Here is a 16,281-nt window from a genome sequence, read left to right on the forward strand (position 1 = left end):
AATGCAAGTTTCAACATCTCACCCTGTAGAATTAATGTAAAAAACAAAATCCAAAAAGAGAAGCTTCCTGAAAAGTAGTAGTTGCAGTACATTCTTTTCCCCTCCCTTGTATCTGCAAATCACTTGCATAATTTTTCCATACATTGTCAACTCAAACTGAGAAACTGAAACTCTGTAGAGGAATAAAATGGCGAAAACATCTAAAACTAATACCTCTACCTAATCACCAAGCCAACCACCTCAGCATCAAGTAATACTGGTCGCACCTCCTTATCAGCTGTCTTATTAGGTCAGCAGTGCAGTACAATGACATCACCTGTCAGAACACCTGGGAAAATTATGCTTTTTTTACCCCCTTCTAATGTTGTTCAAATAAAAAGAGATAGCTACACAAGATAGTATAAAATACCAATGATATTTAGGGTGAGGATGACCAGTAGCTATGGTAATGGTTGTGAGCAAAAGAGATGATGCCCTGCTAGCACAACAGCACAGCTGGCACCTTCAGGGAGCTCCAGGACTGGACTGGGACCACCAGCACCGCTGAACGACAGCGCTGTGCAGACTGTGGCTCTCCCTACACACTGTCAGGGAGAGAAGAGCAATCTTCACTCAGAACAGCTTTGAAAAACAAAAACTACCATTACAGGGGATATATGAAGAGATATTAGAATCTGGCAAACGAGCATAGAATACATCAAGCAGCAGGCAAGGCACAGAAAGATAAATTGCTTCTGCCATACCTTTCTTTTCCACAGACGCAAATCACTCAAAAACTCCATTTAACCCCTAACAGAGGAAGACTGCAACATCTTCCTTCAATTTCCACTCACCATAGTCAACTTCATAAATTTTTAGTATTTCTTTTGGGGAAACTGACTTCTCATTTTCATTCCACTCCAAGGTATCGAATTTACATTCAAATGTCTACTACTAGGATTATTAGAATTTATTTTAACCATCCATAAATTTTTTCTGTTCAAGTTAGTTCTTGGGTTTTTTTGTGGATAATGATAAATACACCTTTAATAACAGTAGTCTATCACAGTCAAACAATTTGAAAACATTCCTCCCATCCAGGCAACCACTCATTTACATCTTGGCACCAGGAGCATTTTAGGCAGACAGCACAGCAGAAAGTTAACTTACTTCAACTTTTTGACAGACTGTTACAGCTCAGAGATATACACACACACACACATATATATATATGTATGTATGTATATATATTTTCTTGCTGGGGCAGGGAGTGGTGGTGTTTGAGATTTGGTATCAGAATGTAGCCACGGAGGTAACAGGAACACAGCTGTGATCAGATACTATAAATAATAATGCAGTATACCTAAAGAACACTGGAAGAGAGTTATACATATTTTTCAGAAAATACAAGCTAAAATTTTCTGACAACATCCTCTCTACCTGTTGAAGATGACTTTAATCATCTCAAACATCAGAGACAGATGAAAACAGAAATAAATCATTTCGCTTTTCTCAAAAGTGGAAAAAAAAACGTAGGAGACCTATTCTACTTGCATCAGGACTCTTATAAGAATTAAAGATACTAATATAATTTGGCTTTGGATTAGTACCTTTCTCACAAAGAAATTCACACAGAAAGACCATAGCTTTATCATTTGCACCATATCTTCTCAACCCACACTTCACGTAGCTAAGCTCTCTCATTTTGGGCTGGTACTAAGTACAGAAGCTCTCTCTTCCACCTGCTCCTCAGCATAAAAAGGTCCAAGTGGGAACCTGCAGGCCAGATCCAGCTTGCAGGATGAATTCCTTCACTCACTGCTTTTTGTACTGTGGTCTCAATTTTCAGGGCAGGTGAGAAGGAAGGAGAAGGGAAGAACTAGCAACTTTTACATAGCTTATAGCTATATAACTGGAAAGGAAGGGTTGTCCCTTTACCAATCAAGAAGCCAATAATTCTTTCCCTAAACTGGCCTCTAATTCATAGCACTGCAAATCTGAACCTTCCCATTTAGGATTCAGACTCTCATATCCCCTGTTGGTATACTAGTGAAAATGTGAGACACCCTCAAAGTCAATGCCCTGCACGTGAGAAGCAAACAGATGAGCATTACCTGGACAATCAAATAACTAGATGAATGAAACTTGTAACTGAGGAATTTCCTGCTTACTTCCCTGTTCCTAAAGAAACCAAAGGTAGTTTGTTACTCTTCCAGCCTGTGTTATCCCTTAAACTGTGCTCTTCTCTGTCCAATCTAAACAGATTACATTCTGCATTGTTAGAGAAGAGCAGTTTACTCTCTTAAACAACTCAGAGTGTCTTTGCTCTAAAGTATAGTTTTGTACTAAGGAAGTTGACAGTAAAGGTCATTAAATAAAATTGGCAGACGCAGACTGAAATCACATTTAAGCTTTGGAACTCCAAACCATGGGATGTTACTGCAGCAGCCAAAAACTTAACTAACATGAAGATTTACTGTTTAAGCATCATGTTTTCCAACTGATTACTGTATGTAGAATTGGCTGCAACTAAAGCGAGAAACAATTACATTGTTAAAAAATACAATAGGTGTCTAAAGGAACACTCTTTACAATTTCAGTTTCTGTAGTACGAGACATACCCCTACATACACCATGCAAGTTAAAGTTGCTTTTCCGAAATCAATACAGGAAGCGACTATTTCTGCACTGTAATTAGTTTGATAAATACTGAACCATGATCATCATACTTACCCTGCACAGGTTCAAGCTGTTTCCCTTCAGCAGTTAGATTATCTTTTTAATGTATTTAATCTAGTCACAGACATTTAAACTTCAGGGGAACAAATACATCCCACTCTTGCCTGTCACTCTGTCCTGCCTTAAGCACTATTGCTCATCCACTCCCTTCACACAGTACTTGGATAATTTTACCCTGACAAATCTGGAAAGGACCAAAAAAAGTCAGAGGCACAGCATTTTTGCAGACCCTTTGGACAGGCATAAAGCCAGAAAATGGTTACAAGTTAAAAGAGAAGTATGCACACTCAGGTATCTGTAAGATGCCTTAAAGCATTATGAACAGTGCAAAAACTTTGTACAAATTGTACAAAGACAGGAGTTCAACATCAAGTGCTATCACTACAGACAATAACATTGAAATAAGTGCTTTTTCTTGATTGCTTGTTTACAGATAAATGACATTCTTTGAGTTTTTGGAATTTGCATCTTTAAACTATTTATCCTTGAAATGCATTTGTACTCTTTTGTTCATTAACTTTAATTATTTACAATAACATTTTTTCTTAAGAAAGATAGGACATTTACCTTAGTAATTTCCTCTTCTTAGCAGAATCTTCTGGGGTTCTTGAGGCCTTGTTTGATAGTTTCTTAGGTGTTTGTAGAAGGGCCTGTGCAGACTTTAGCCAGTCACTGGCAGGTCTTGCCATAACCTTCCCTGTATCCAGTGCTAAATTCAATTGTAACCTCTCAGTGAATCCTAGATTAGTAGTCTCCATGTCCATTTCGCCTTCTTCCACGCTGTTATTATCAGACGAATATTCAGAAATTTCTGTTGAAGTTGTCTACACATTAAAAAAAAGTTATTTAAACAGGTTGCTAACAAGATTGATTTATAATTGAAAAAAGAAAACCAATTGGTTTACATCCTATGACAGGTGTGTGCAGACCATCATTTAGTAACCCAAAAATCAAACGTCAATTTTTTGATTAATATAAGTTGGACAATTTCATTTTAACTGCATAACAGTTATCTTTTCTAAGCCAGTACAAAACTCCTGACTACAAAGACTGCCTGTTGAGGACAACTGGGATGAGTAATACATTTATTTTTTAAATAACTAGACACAAAGAATTAATCAAAAGAAAAGCTGCTATCAGGAGAAGTTTCCAAACAGGTGCCAGGATTAAAACAAGTTTATAGGCAAACAGAAAGAGGTTAATGAAGGAAAAGGAATCATGATTGGCAGATGGACCCCACACACATACAAGATCTGTTAGCAAGCAGGACAGATTCTCAGAAAGAGTATACCTACTTAAAATCAGAAATCAAGATTCTTCATTGCTAGGAAGAGTATATGTGTAAATGTCTTGTAAATAACTAAATTAAAAAATAAAACAACCTAGGGTAACATTGTATTTCAGCAATGAAGAGAAATGATGCACGCGTCCAAGTGGAGGAGAACTGAGCAGACCATTCATGGCTGGATTCAAATAAGCAGGGACATCCTGCAATTTAAACTAAGGAAAGAAACATACATATCTATGATGCGAGACAAACCCCGACAGGCAAAAAGCACTTAACATTTTATTAGAACAAAAATGTGACAACTAAAGCTAGCCTTCACACATGTCCAGGCCCATAGCTTCCAGGGAAGATTTCGAAAATTTAGCACCCAGACTTGGAAGGTATAAGGCCATATTCATGCAAATCGAAAGAAGATTACTGTTCAACAGCCAGAACTATGAACAAGAACACAGCAGAGTTCAAATTTATAAGAACTTGCTGAAGAAGCTCTTACAGATTCATAGGATGCACAGACCAAGAAAGGAAGGGAGCAAGTAAAGGGTAAGAAAGCCCCCAAATAAATCTGAAAATCTATATGAAAGTCTGAGGAAAGTGCTGACAATGAAAATCACCTCCTTTGGCCCAGATTGCTCCTCTCGGGCTCTATCACAAGCAGGACACAGTAGCAAGTTTGGCTCTCTAATGTATGCTATGCAGAGTTAAGTCCTTTTATGTAAATTATACTCTATTAACCCAGTATTTCTTGAAGTATGTAATAGGAACATTAAGCAAAAATACTTGAGATGTGACATTTTACCCACTACAGAATGAAATATCCCAGAACTCTGAAGTAGGCAGGAGACTGAGAAACATAAGGTGAGCTCAGTCTTTAGTAATTAGTTGGAAGAAAGTCTTTTCAATTATCTCCAAGTCTTCAAATAAGGTATGGGACTTCTCTCAGTCAAAAAGTATATACTATGGTAACAGCTCTCAACTTCACAGAAGCAAGGGCAAATCCTAGAATCATTCTATAACTTCAGGGAAGACCTTGTTCCTTTCATTTGGAAGGCATACATCTGATATTCTTAGTTCTTCCGATTGTGAAAAACAGTCAGTGAACCACCCAGGCATCTCTTCATCTAGATTAGTAAAAAGTAGAACTGTTCACTTCCTAATAAGAGAACGGATATAACTCCTTCAAGAGATCTTTTAATGAACTAATTTATTTACCGGAAGAGACTTCAATGGAATAATATAGCCCACAAAACTCTACTAGAGCTAAGCTACAAACCATGTTTGTAGTTGAGGTTTTTGTTGTATTTCCCCATCATTCTAAGCTAGTTAAAGATGGAAAAAGCAGTACAAGTCCTGGTGGGAACAGCATACTACCAGTCCCATCAATGATGGCAGAAGCTCTAGGATTAGCTTAACTCTAGAAGAGTTGGACAAAATCATTTTTTAGAATAGGCAAGTTGGGCAACTCAGCCTGATACTGAAAAAACAAAAATCAATGGGTAACTGCAAAGTATTATGTTTGTGTTACTAATGAAAAACTGAAAAAACTCAAAGACTGACTTTACTGCAGATAATGGTGCTCTGATCATACAATAGGTCCTCAAAAGAATTAAAATTAACCCATTTCTCTTGTCTAGTGCAGTAAACAGCTCTCCACACAGGCTGTTTGAACGGACAAATGGCTCCGATAACGACTTTAATGATAAAAGGAGGGGGGAAAAAAAAACATTGAATTAATTGTGTTGTACATTATCAGATAGGTTAATTATCTGAAACCAACGTGGTATGTCTTGACTGTGCACAAAAATGAAAAAAGCCATTGCTTGTTATTTAATATGTTCTTAAAATAAACTATGAGACACTGCAGTAACATTTTAAGAACTTACCTAAGTATTCTGGAAATTGGAAAGATGTTTTTTGAAAGTTATCCAGAGAAGAAGAATAGCTAAAAGAACGTAATTAATATCAGCCTGCAATTTTAAACACAACACAGTCAACATTCGTCCCTTGGCAACAACATTTCTGTGAAAACAAACTCCTTCCACTCTGGAAAAGAGCCAGAAATAAAAGATTTCAAATAGTACTAAAGAAGTAAGCAAGGTCTTCATTCTTAAACACCATTTTGATATGCTCTTTTGCTTTAGGAGTGCTTTACTTTTATTCAAATTACTACAGTACCATGGCATCAAGAAAAAGGATGTAAACTTGAAGTTCTTTGTGCAAGTAAAACACAAAAAAGAAATGCTACTGGGACTTGCTTAAAGTTAAGTACATGCTTTAATCCCACTTTAAGAGTTATAAAGCTTTCCAAAGTAAGGATGTCTTATAAATCATTTACTACTTTTACTAATATCTATTATTGTATACTCATTTAGGCTTAACTTCCCTAAGGAAATCATATTTGAGGTGGTTTTCTAATTAGTCGGTTGGAAACTTTTTTTTAGAAGAGGAAGTTATGGAAACGGAGAAGAAAAATAAGAACAAAAACTACTCTTTCCAATGCTATACATTGTTTAACTTTAGCCAACAATAAAAATACACTCTGAAAAGTATTTTTGATATTTACAAACATGATTTTTCACATATCTGCTTAATAAACTAGCATGTCAACGTAATTGTGGCAGCTATGAGAAGAAAAAATTAATAAATTTCTTAAGCTCATTTTAAAGCAGTTATTGATAAACAAATTGTTTATTGTTTAAAAATAGATCTTAAGCGTCATGAAACTAAGTTTTCAGAAGTGTTTTTTTTTTAATATAATAATAATGTTAACCACTCTAACATCACTTAAGAGATTTCTAAAGAGTGTCATTAGTAAGCACACAGAAGTATCAAATTAAAAGTAGATGACTTTTCCACATTGCTTATTGTTTTAAAATATAGTCATTTACCATTATAGTGGCCAAAGGTACATTGCTCCATACCATACATGGACTCAGTTTCTCTACTACATGCTCAGTAACACCTTAATCCCTTCCTCCAAACCCTATTGAGCCCAACCTCATTCCGGAGCTTTTCATTGCTCTCTCCCATATATCCCGGCAACTCCAAGTCCTCAGGAGCAGACTAACGCCTAAGATTTACTCATCATCTCCAGCGATGACCTCATCACAACATCCTCACCTATATCATCCTAACCATTCCTCCATTTCCAAGAGCTGAATGGAAAAAAAAAAAAAAAAACACAAAGGCTGACTTCACTATATCACTAAGATTACAAACATGACTTATTGTTTTAACATAATTTGATTTGCTCTGTGACTGGTTTCATTTGAAAGGCTTCAAACACTCCTTTCTTTTAAGGGAAAAATAACTTTAGAATAAATGTACAGAACTGTCATTTTTTTCCAACAAGATTGGGCTACAGAATAAAGAAAGAAGTTGGTGACTACTGCATTAGAGCATCCTGAACCCTGTATAGCAGTCTTTTAAGGATATGCATGTTTAAATAAAAACGCATCAAAAGGGAGCTGTCAAGATGGAATTACTTCATAATGCATTTTTGACAGCATTCATCAGTACTAGCTAACATATAGGATGGTACAGATCTAAAAATAGATCCCAGAATGAGAACCAGCAAAATCATCCCCTGACTAAACAGTTAAGATTGCTAAAGATGACGACTGCTGTTTAAATATGTCAAATAAAAAAAAAGCAGAAACAGTAAAATCATGACCCAAATTACTCATCAATAAAGCTCTGACTTCAATGAAAGTAAAATAACCTCCTATGAGCATATATATCTTGCACCAAGCAGTGCAAAAGATAAAGCTGTTACTTCTGTCATCAAATAGTCCCTTCCTCACCTTCAAGAGGTTTGCTTAAATTGTCTGCTATTTTGCCTTGAATGTCTTTTAAGTTCTTTGAGACTGTTGTTACAGTATGCACAACACTTGCCTGAAGAAATTACCTTTGACTACAATAACAGTGAAAGCATGAAACATACCTATTCGATCATTGTTAGTAAAAACTGTGGACATTTCACAGTAGCTAGCAATAGGCTAATATGAGAAGTTTTAAATTTCCATTTAAATGGAGTACAATATAAGAGAAAGGTAGTTTAGGGCATATGATGCAACTTCAGCACAGAAAGCAGAACTGTATAAAACTTCCTGTATAAATGGAAAACTAACATAACATAATTCTACTTTAAAAACTTAACAGCTTCAAATTTTCAAAAAGGCTGTATTACACAGCGATTGGCAATTAGAAGCAAGAAGATGACCAGCTGGCTCTCCTTCCAACATACATTACCATTGAAACTTTTCTGCAGAATAATTTCAATATATCACATAAATTTGGACCTGTTAGACACTATCTTACTCACTCAGTTATCACACATTCATAAAGCATTGTAATCCTTTTTCAGTTATCATGAAGGTACTTTGCAGATATGATACTTAGCAGAAGAACACAGATACTGTAAACAAGTCCACCAGCTAAAACTAAAATGCTTCAGCACACTGTAGAATGTTAGAACTCTGCATAGTTTGTCTCACTTTTTTTTTGTCTGAATCTTTTTATTGACATAAAATGGCTGTCAAATTCTTCACAGACACTGAAATAACATTTTTGCAGGCGGAGCTTGCTTAGTCTGTGATTTCCCTTACTAAAAAGAATAAACGGCAAGATATTTCTTCCCCTCTATTACCTTACTATATACCTCAACCCGAACAGAAGAACACTTAGGGAACCAGGCTTTCCCAAGGCCACAAAGCAAAGCAGTGTCAGAAATGGAAATAGTATTTGAGAATTTCAAATTGATTACTGATATATACAGAGGAAAAATAATCCTGTGGCATTTTCTCTCCTACTTCTCTTCTCACATATCTTTGCCTCTAACTTTGGATATCTTCTCCACCGTCTCCTGTCTATTTTCTCATGGACTAACAAGTTTACTCCATTCTCTGATACAAGATGTGAGAACTCTTTTCAGAATTAATCTGCATTTCTCCAAACTGCTCTGTCACAGTGGCTCACAAGATGGGTAGAAATTCACTATTTTCTAACAGACACCACACCCCAAAACTCTATGAATATCTTAACACCTCTCATTTAATATATTTTTCCTTTTTGGTAAGCAATGTTATGTTTGAACTACAGATAATCTTTGTTCTCATGTAAGCAATTGCAGAAAACTTCTACTGCAGGGAGGCAGCAACAGGTTGGAAGGAGGTTTTCCATCTTGCACAGTACTTCCTCTAAAAACAGACTGAGCAGAACACCTACTGAATTTGCCACAATAAGTATTCATGAGTCTAAATCACCAGCACAGTATGTCAAAGGCCTAAGCTATGCTAAAGAACACTTGACACTTAATTCCACCAGGAGCTGGCATGCAGGTTGTTAGGGAGTAGGGTAAAGGTATAACAGAAGTTTCCTCTTCACTTAATTAATCAACATAAAATTAATTCAAGAATTATGCAAACAGATAGTACAAAATATTATTCAGCCCTATAGAGATAATTAAAGATTTAAAGGGTTTAAAAGCTATAGACAGGTCTCTTTAAAGCTTTAGGCTTTTTGAAGCTCTAACTGAAGCACTGAATTTAAGTTAATGCCAAATACTTTCATAGCATCTTGAGGAAAAGGAATTTAGTTCATGGTAAGCTAGTTGCTTTCAGTCTAAAGAGAGAAAAATTCAGATACAGCTTCACAAGAAACTTGATTTTTAAGTGTAAGGTTAGGTGTGTGCCATTCTGTGGGCGACACCAAGCTTGCTTTGCACAAAGCAACCACAGAAACAGCAGGCAAAATGTGCAAGTTTAGGTAGCAGTGCGTGGGCAGAGATAACCGTATGACAAAAAAGTACAACAATGAAAGACATAAATCATTAGTAATATATTTTTGGACCTACAAGCCCAAACCAACACAGCAGATTAACTGAAATTTAGATATCTGGAACAACAAAACAGTGTTATTATAGAGAGAGCATATATTTAAAGTGGATCTTAGATAACGCCTGCTTGTTTAGCTAAGCACAGCATTCCTCCTCAGCACATACGCTTGTACCATCTGATCTGTCCTAAACATTTCTGAGCAGCGGTGGTTCAGCACACTAGGAAATGACTTGGCTGGCTCGCCACACGTATTTTGTGGCTGCCATCACAGGAAACAGAGCTGTACAATCTTCAAGAGCACAAGAATGGCCACCCCAAGCAGGCTGCTGCTTTTAGCTGCAGCTCTCCACAGCTCCCCGAGCGACTACCACTGAGCTGCCAAAGGGTTCAGTTCTTTCTCCCCTCTCAGCCACCACTAAGCATCAGCAACTTCTCCCTCCCTTCCCACTGAGATGGGAATGAAACTTTGCTATCTCTTGCCTGTCACCACCCCTCGGCTGGAATGCAGTAGTTATTAGCACATAGAAAATCATTTATGCCAAGAAGCAAAGAATGCTGTATCTACTTGAACGTGGAGAAGTGTAGGCAGCAACACTATAATTATTCAAAGCAGAATTTGATCACAGACTGCATCCTCATCTCTTAATGGTGTTTTGAGATCTTTAAATGAGTGGTTAGGACTGCTCTTCTATGACTAAGTAGTAAAGCTCACTGCACCCGGCAGCCCAGTGCCTCTTATCATAAAGGAAACTAATTCATGATTATCTCAAGAGAAAGGAGGCCAGCTACCAAATCTGAAGCACCACTGCTTACACTACTGGGCTTTCTTCTGGAGATCTCATGCAGAAGTACTTATTCCATTTATTCTGTAAGCTCTGTCAAAAAAATACAGGTGCATTAGCCACCATATTAAAAGGTTACCCCTATTACACACACAATTCAATTCAAAGCACAATTACTAATGCCTATTATCAAACAGCAAGCAAATTGGACAGTTTTAGAGAAGCTTTCATGAAATGAAGGAGTTGAAAGGGCTTTGACCTAACTCTGTAGAAATTAATGGAATGATGTGCCTGCTCTTGAGCCCTATCATCAGTTATCCTCTTGTGATCAACTTCTTGCAGGATACTGAAGCAAAGAAGAGGTATGGAGGATGGCACTAGTAAAATAATTATTACAATCTTCAAAACACAACAAGGCTGAAGTACAGTACACAAGTACTATAGTTCTAAATGGTATAATATTGCTCATTGCCTTTAATAGTTATTTCATTTTAATTCTTCAGGTACTGAAGAACTGCACAATTTTTCACAATGCCACTTGTATCAGGAACACTACTTCATGTCTTAAAAAAAAAAAAAAAAAAAANACCATTTTTAATGAAATATTGTAGGTGTTACAATATTGTAGCTCTGGTATTTATTTTTTTATTGATAAGAGGTGAGCAGTATTTTTTGCATAAATAAAATCCTTTTCTGGGAATAGTGCATGACTTATTTACATAATTGAGAGCCACATGTCTCCTGGGGAAATAGTACATAATTGGGGAGAGACAGGAGAGGGGATGAGGAGGGGCTAGGGGCCTAATTAACCATGTCTTAAAAAAAAAAAAAAAAAACTTAATTATGTATTTAAAAAAAAAAAAAAAAAAAAAAAGGAAAAAAAAATCCCACAACCACCATACTAACAGTCTCTTAGAAAAAAAGCAACCCAAATGACTTAGGGAAAGGAGACAGAGATCATGCATTCAACTGCTTCAGAACAGAATAATCTAAATCCCGAATGAGGACACCCATGGATTACTCAACCCATTTGCTCAGGAGAAAAAAGGTTTTTATACCACAAACAAAATAATAAATAACCTGTATCATCATTTATCAGTTCCTCTATCTTGTGCAGATCATACTGCCTTGATTCAGAAAATTAAGTATTGATTTGGAGTTCAAATGATGTCTGATTGTCTGTTTTTATTTTTATTTTTTTTTACTGTTCAGGAGGTAATTCCTTTTTTGTTTAGTTTAGAGGTCTCTCGCACATAATCTGTAGATATACAATTAATAGTGTGTGCAAGCGTACTGCCAGCAGAGTGTAAGAGAACAGGAATGGAAGAAATAGAGCAAGATTTTACGCAAAGATCAATACAAATATTTGATGTTTGAAAGGAGTAAGGAGTTTCAAGGAGTCTGAAACTTCAGGAGGGTCTTTGTTTTGTTATAAATTCAAATTGTAAGAAAACAGATATTTATAGACCCAGTGAAAAGGTGATTTGCTTTTTTTTTTCTTTTAAGTTAAGGTTAAAACCTAAGTGTCAAGGAAGAAGAAATTAAAGCTGTAACTTCTAAACCTGAGCAGAAACCTGAGTTTTTACAAGGCAAACAGGTTTAGCAAGATATTGCTGAAGATACATCCATGAACTGTTCCAGCTTGCCTCTCCCAGAACAGGTTGTTCTGAGCCATGGATCATCCAACCGAAACAGGTGAGGCTGTCTTCTCAATTCAAATACATTTTTATACAAAATAAGTAATTAAACAGGAAGTGTTATGTTTCTTTCTAAGTGTACTTTATAGGTGTAGAATTAAATGGAATTCTGAATATATATATATTAAAAAAAGCATAACTGCTGTCTGCTGAGCACAAGGGCAGGAAAGACTAGTAGAAGATAGTGAGCGAGTAAGGTACAAAATAGCCCGGAAGTAGAAGTTTACACAGCAGCAGTTAAGGTATACAGATTTGCACTGTAAGGAATGTGAAGAAAAGTCTGCAGCAATCTTGGCATCTGTAGCATTTATGCTGCAACTGTAACTTCTAAAGGCATCTTTTTAGGAGTTTAATGAGGCTTTAGAATGGAGAAATCCATCTAACACTAAAGTTTTCTGCAGTACTGGTGATGTCTCCATTAGTCTGTAGTACAAATAACAGTCAAATTCCAAGACTGCATAATGCTGAAAAATCCCATTACAGACAATCTAAAAGTGTTTCTTCTGCTTTGGCTAGACATTTTTTCCATCACACAAAAACACCTTTGGCTGCTCCGAGTGAAAATGGTTGTCTGTTAAAGACAATTTGGACCAGTTCGTGCATATTGTTAGCCAACATAATATGCAACCAAATTACTTTAACTCTTGCTCTCCATTCTTTCCTTTAAAAGAAAAAAAAAAAAAAGAAAAGAAAAAAGCGGGTGCGGCAGGGAGAACACCTCACTTGTCCTATCTTGCAAACTATTCAGGGACAGAACCAGGTCTCCTCTCACGTAATTGTGTATTATCCCACGCATCTGCGCTCTCATCCTGATAAGGATTCTGCAGATGATAAAGACTCAGGTTTTCAAATACAAATACCTGACTCTGACAGGACACGCAGATAATTACATCATTTCACACAGAAGCCTCAACCTAACTTCATGGACTGAAGTTTGGACACTCGAGAAAATTTTAGTCGGTTTACAATACCACTTAAAGAGGAGTTGGTTCTTGACACTGATATAGGTACTTTCATGGTTTCAACGAATAGATGTCATCACATGGTTTGATAACCTACTTTCACATTTCTGTTTATAGTTATTCACTCAATTTCATTTATTAAAGTTGGTAAATATAGGCCATGAAACCTCAGCTGTATTGTCTCTATTTTAGGTGATGCTATGGTAATTCTCCAGGTTGGCAAATATAGGCCATGAAACCTCAGTTTTATTATCTCTATTTTAGGTGATGCTATGGTAATTGTCCAGGTTAAAACTTGGAAGCAACAACAGTAATCAATTGAAAGGCATGATTAAGAGCTAAATTATTATTTATGTGCTAAATCCTAAAATACCTAGATTGAACACCTACTAAATTCAGTAGGAACTGTTAAGGGAGAAAATATATTTCCAGCTTCAGCAGCTCTTTTGTTTTAAGTCTTCAAAGAGAAGAAATACTTGTAATGAGAGGTATTATCTTTTACTGGACAAAGACATACACCTATGAGAAAATAAATAAGTTTTCAGAAAATAAATAAGCCCTTCTCCAGGTCCCAGAACTATTAACAATTATTTTCCTCAAAGCAGATCACTTGGTCTAAATCCATGAACTCTTTCCTTACACGTTCCTGCTCTGTTATATCTTTAATCTATACAGTTATGAATAATAATAATAATCCTTTAAGCCTTTTTTTAAAAAAAAGAAATGAGAAAATACATACACAGTAATATGGCTGTTTAGATTGAATAGAATCATAGAATTGGTAAGGCTGGACCTCTGGAGATCATCTAGTCCAACCTGCAAATGAGTAGCCCATACGGGGATCAAACCCGCAACCTTGACATTATTAGCACCATGCTCTAACCAACAGAGCTAACAGAACAGTCAGACTTCAAAAATAAAGTCACCTTTCATATTAAGTATTCTGGTTCAAAAAGTGTATGCAAATATGTTAGTACTGACATGAGAAGCAGCAATTCCAAGATAACTTCCATTTACAAGTATTACAGCTTTCAGTATCATTCCACCTCTATGGGAGTGGAATTTTGTCTCCACAATAAAAATTCAAAAAAAAACCCAACAACATAAATTATGTACACTATACATTCATGTGGATGATAAACTACTGCAAAAAAAATCTCTGAATGAGGGATTGTACATAGATTCTTAATGGAAGCTCACTTATGCACACAGACATCTCATCTCTGGTTCATCTGCTTGCAGTTTCCTGTGAAACCTCTTAGCAAGTGTGTGAGAGACAACATAATTGAAACAGCTTTACCCAAAATACAAATTCAATACAATCAGCAATTCTGCAACAATGCTTAGCCCTTGGCAAGTACTTTTTTCCACATTTTTCTGCAGACATACGTACACAGGTCTTGAAACTCAGAATATTGCACAGCACTTCCAGCTCCTGCCGTGCCAGTGTTCACAGTCACGGCACCAACAGCGAGGCACCGGGCTGCAGCGAAGCGCAGCGCAGGGCAGCACGGCGTGGAGCACTACGTGCTTTTTCTTCTACTCCCACTCACTTCACATTCTTCTCACTTGACTCTTCTCCCCTTTGCCCCATTTACTGCTTCACAGCGCCTGTGGTACTGCCCCCAAAGCCTAAAATAGTCACTTCATCTCTTCCCTCCTCTTCATTTCTAACTTCTTCCAACCCTTTCTTTCCTCTCCAAAAGTCCTTTCAGAGCCTACCTTTTCTAGCACATTATTCCACATTTCTGCATTGTTAAAAATATTTTAAACTGCAAGCACTTCGAGGCAGGAAATGTCTTACCATGTCTGAAAGACTATATTAGCTATGACAGTGTATGTATGCATACAAAAGCACCACCTTAACCTAACCTGATTTTTAATGATGACAATATATGTACACATACAGACTAAAGAAACAAAAGATCATTTTCATTGCTTTTCAAGTACACTAAAGAACATCAAATAAGAAAATTAATTAAAAAATACGTGAAATGTACTCTCTCAAAATTAATTGCATATTTGGTTAGAGCTCATGCTTAAGCTTTGGAGAAGTAGAAGGAAAATAAAGTAACAATGGATTGGGTCAGGCATTTCAGAAATGCACTACAGTGAGCGTTCTCAACATCTGCTCCTCTGCCTGCATAGCAGCATCTGGGCTGGTTCTAGGTAGCCACTCTGCGACCATGGAGAAGGGTGAGTGACATAAAAGGTGTAATAATCGATTAAAATATTTATTTTTCTAAAATACTAAGCAGTGTTTATCAATCTTTATTTTCTCTAACAGCTGTTATTTTTAGAATTCTTTCTGTGGGGTATGTTCAGCTTAGTTTTCTGTGTAAACTATCAATAAATTGAACATCTTTAGAATTACAATTTTTGTATTTTTTTAAATAATCTTTTTCACCAAATCAAAGACAGTATTTTTGCTGGGCAGCCTGACACACACTAAATAAACAGATGAAGAAAGTAAAAAAAATAAAATAAAAAAAAAATCCTAGTTAATTCATCAATCACCTTTCAGGCACATCAAGTGTGCTCCAGATGTATGGGCACATAGCTTACAAATATCACTAAAAATTAGAAGAGCCCTCCCAGATTTGGAAAGGGAAGTTAGAAGTTGTATGAAAATTGTATATGCTCAGTTATAAGAGCTACACAGACATTCAGTTAGTTTTGCAGTCAACTGCTGCAAAACTATTTGACACATTTAGTTGTTCAGATTCTTCAAATATGAACACAGTATTTAAATGCAGTTCAAAATGAAGAGTATTTAAAACTCCTTTAAGATACAGATTAGAGTAAAACATGCTGTAACGTATATTTTAAATTATATACGTATTACAGTGACATAATTTTCATAAGGTGTGTGTAACGCTCATTAAAGGATACACAGAGAGAATCACAGATATTTAAAACTTTTACTAGTAAATCATATCGTATTTTTCACATAAAGCATATCATGTGAAAGCACCAGGAAAAACACTTCAGTGTCACTGT

The 16,281-nt window shown here is 36.2% G+C and overlaps 1 protein-coding gene across 1 annotated transcript in view; it reads right to left on the reverse strand.

Moving 5' to 3' along the window:
- SPIDR (scaffold protein involved in DNA repair) overlaps positions 1-16,281 on the reverse strand; it is a 202,661-nt gene that overhangs the window by 145,785 nt on the left and 40,595 nt on the right. The window contains exon 6 of the mRNA XM_085316261.1: positions 3,286-3,542. Coding sequence (XP_085172387.1) covers positions 3,286-3,542 — 257 coding nt within the window. The remainder of the gene's footprint in view (positions 1-3,285; positions 3,543-16,281) is intronic.

The sequence above is a fragment of the Rhea americana genome, unplaced genomic scaffold, assembly GCF_003343005.1.
Source record: "Rhea americana isolate MKP2758 unplaced genomic scaffold, rheAme1 scaffold_46, whole genome shotgun sequence".
Lineage (NCBI taxonomy): Eukaryota > Metazoa > Chordata > Aves > Rheiformes > Rheidae > Rhea > Rhea americana.